Source organism: Primulina huaijiensis, chromosome 10 (assembly GCF_012295235.1).
Source record: "Primulina huaijiensis isolate GDHJ02 chromosome 10, ASM1229523v2, whole genome shotgun sequence".
In the NCBI taxonomy this organism is placed as follows: domain Eukaryota; kingdom Viridiplantae; phylum Streptophyta; class Magnoliopsida; order Lamiales; family Gesneriaceae; genus Primulina; species Primulina huaijiensis.
The window spans coordinates 17,087,627-17,089,702 of NC_133315.1; the positions used below are offsets into that span (position 1 = coordinate 17,087,627).

General features: G+C 34.0%; 1 protein-coding gene across 1 annotated transcript; it reads right to left on the reverse strand.

Moving 5' to 3' along the window:
• Positions 1-983: 983 nt before the first annotated feature.
• LOC140986405 (uncharacterized) lies at positions 984-2,076 on the reverse strand. The gene is made up of 2 exons (XM_073454634.1): positions 1,636-2,076; positions 984-1,534 (listed from the first exon to the last, which is right to left on the reverse strand). The coding sequence occupies exons 1-2, from the start codon at positions 1,720-1,722 to the stop codon at positions 1,115-1,117; spliced, it is 507 nt and encodes a 168-aa protein (XP_073310735.1). The 5' UTR covers positions 1,723-2,076; the 3' UTR covers positions 984-1,114.

Here is a 2,076-nt window from a genome sequence, read left to right on the forward strand (position 1 = left end):
ATTCCCTTTCGGCCTTACATATCAAATATAAAAGATCTTCCCATTCTTGCAATTGGAAAGCTTTTATTATAAATAATGATTTTATAATTCTTAAAATATATATGTTCTTTTAATTTTAGAAAAAGTTGAGCTCGATCAAGAGGCATAACGTTGGTTTCGTACATCACGAAATGCACTTAATTCTTGAAAAATCTCGACGGGACGCTCGGATCAAATCCTTTAGGATAAGAGATTTCTAATATATGATTTCAAATATAATTAAGTTGTTTTGATAAATTTGAATAATGACATTTCATCAATTTAGTATAATTAGTTATAAACAATTCCGAATACACTCACTCAATCTTGTTGTCATAATTCAAGATTACGAGATATTCTTTCTTTCTTTTTAATTGTTGTCTGAACTTTCCCTTTTGGATTATGCTTCATTTGAGATCCGCGCATGATGATTATTATTAAGTTAGGAAGGTTTTAATGATATCGTTGTAACCATTTTCATTACATTTATGTTATTCATCACATAGGTTAAATCTTAAAAAAAAACCAGGCGTACATTGTCCGTATATGCATGTGGGACAATGCTGCATTCTTGGGATTTCCCATGTATATTTTTGAATTAAGCCAAGATACTTGTCTATGGAATATACTGATCATTTTGTCACACAGATGTAGTCCAGTACTCAAAAAAATGATATTTACTTTAAAATTCGAATTTTTTTAAGAAATGGATCTAATTTTCGGGTTCGTTTTAACATATATGTACTGCTGGTGAAAGAATAAGATAAAAACAAAAACTTGTGTGCGACGGTCTCACGAGTTGTATTTTTTTAGACGGGTATCTTATTTGAGTCATCTATGAAAAAATATTATTTTTTATGCTAAGAATATTACTTTTTATTGTGAATGTCGATAGGGTTGATCTGTCTAATAGATAAATATTCGTCACAAGAGAACTACTCTAATATAAATAGTAAGAAGATTTGAAGGAGGAAATCGCATTAATTTGCAATAGAAGTTAAATGATATTACATTAATCAACATTGACAGGATCAGTTGATAAAATGGTACAGTCATACCACCTAATGGCGTGGATGATTCATCTTATTCCCAATTTTCAAGCCATATTCAAGCTCAAGACCTTGAAATGCCAATGGGGATTATCTAATCTTTCTTGGTTTGATAAGTTACTCATTTCCAGCCCGGCCCATTTTTGCTGGTTCAACAATTCTTCTCTAATTGAGTTTCTTGTTCTCTTCGAAGAAGATAAACTCGGCCTGAGATCTGATGCAACAGTCTGCTCCGCAGCTAATTTAATTTTCTTCTGATTATAACTCTTTGGACCCAACGTCAGCTCAAGATCATTCTGATCATCTTCAACCTCTAAAACCCTACAATTTTCTCTCGCGGGTTCCGAAAATTTGAATTCCACAGCCCGATTCTCTAGGTCCAGACATTTCCAGGGCCCGTGCCTGTTTTTAGTAATCTCCTTCATCAACATTTTCTGGATTCGATACAGACGATGTAGCTCATTAACCTGCAGGAAAAACAAAATTTCAACAAATTCAAAAGGTTGATTAATAAAATCAAACAAGGCCTTTGAATTAAATTCTGCAGCCAAGAATCAGTGAACTGGACCTGATCCCGAAATGTTTCCTCGTGCTTTAGCATCGCCATTTTCATGTATTCCTTGTCGTATGGATTCATAAACCTCGAGTACTCCATAGCAGATCAAGCAACCAAATTCTATTTTCTTGCCAAATCTAAATCCTACGGCTGGAAGTAAAACTAGAACATCAGGAAATCAATCTAGTACTGGGGACTCCCACCTGCGGATCAAGAAAACAGGCAGAGAAATTTATGGACAATAAAGAGTAGCGAGAAAGTATCGTGCTAAAAAGTTCATGAAAGTGAAAACCCACATGTTTTTTGTACCCCTCTTCTTTGATTAATTTATGTGTCATAATGTTTCGGGCCATGATAATTATTTTGCGTATGAAATATCTGTAAGCGTGGTTTCCTGTCTTTTTCGTAACAACAGTGTTTCCATTAAAGATCATGTTTGCATGCTGGCTGCCT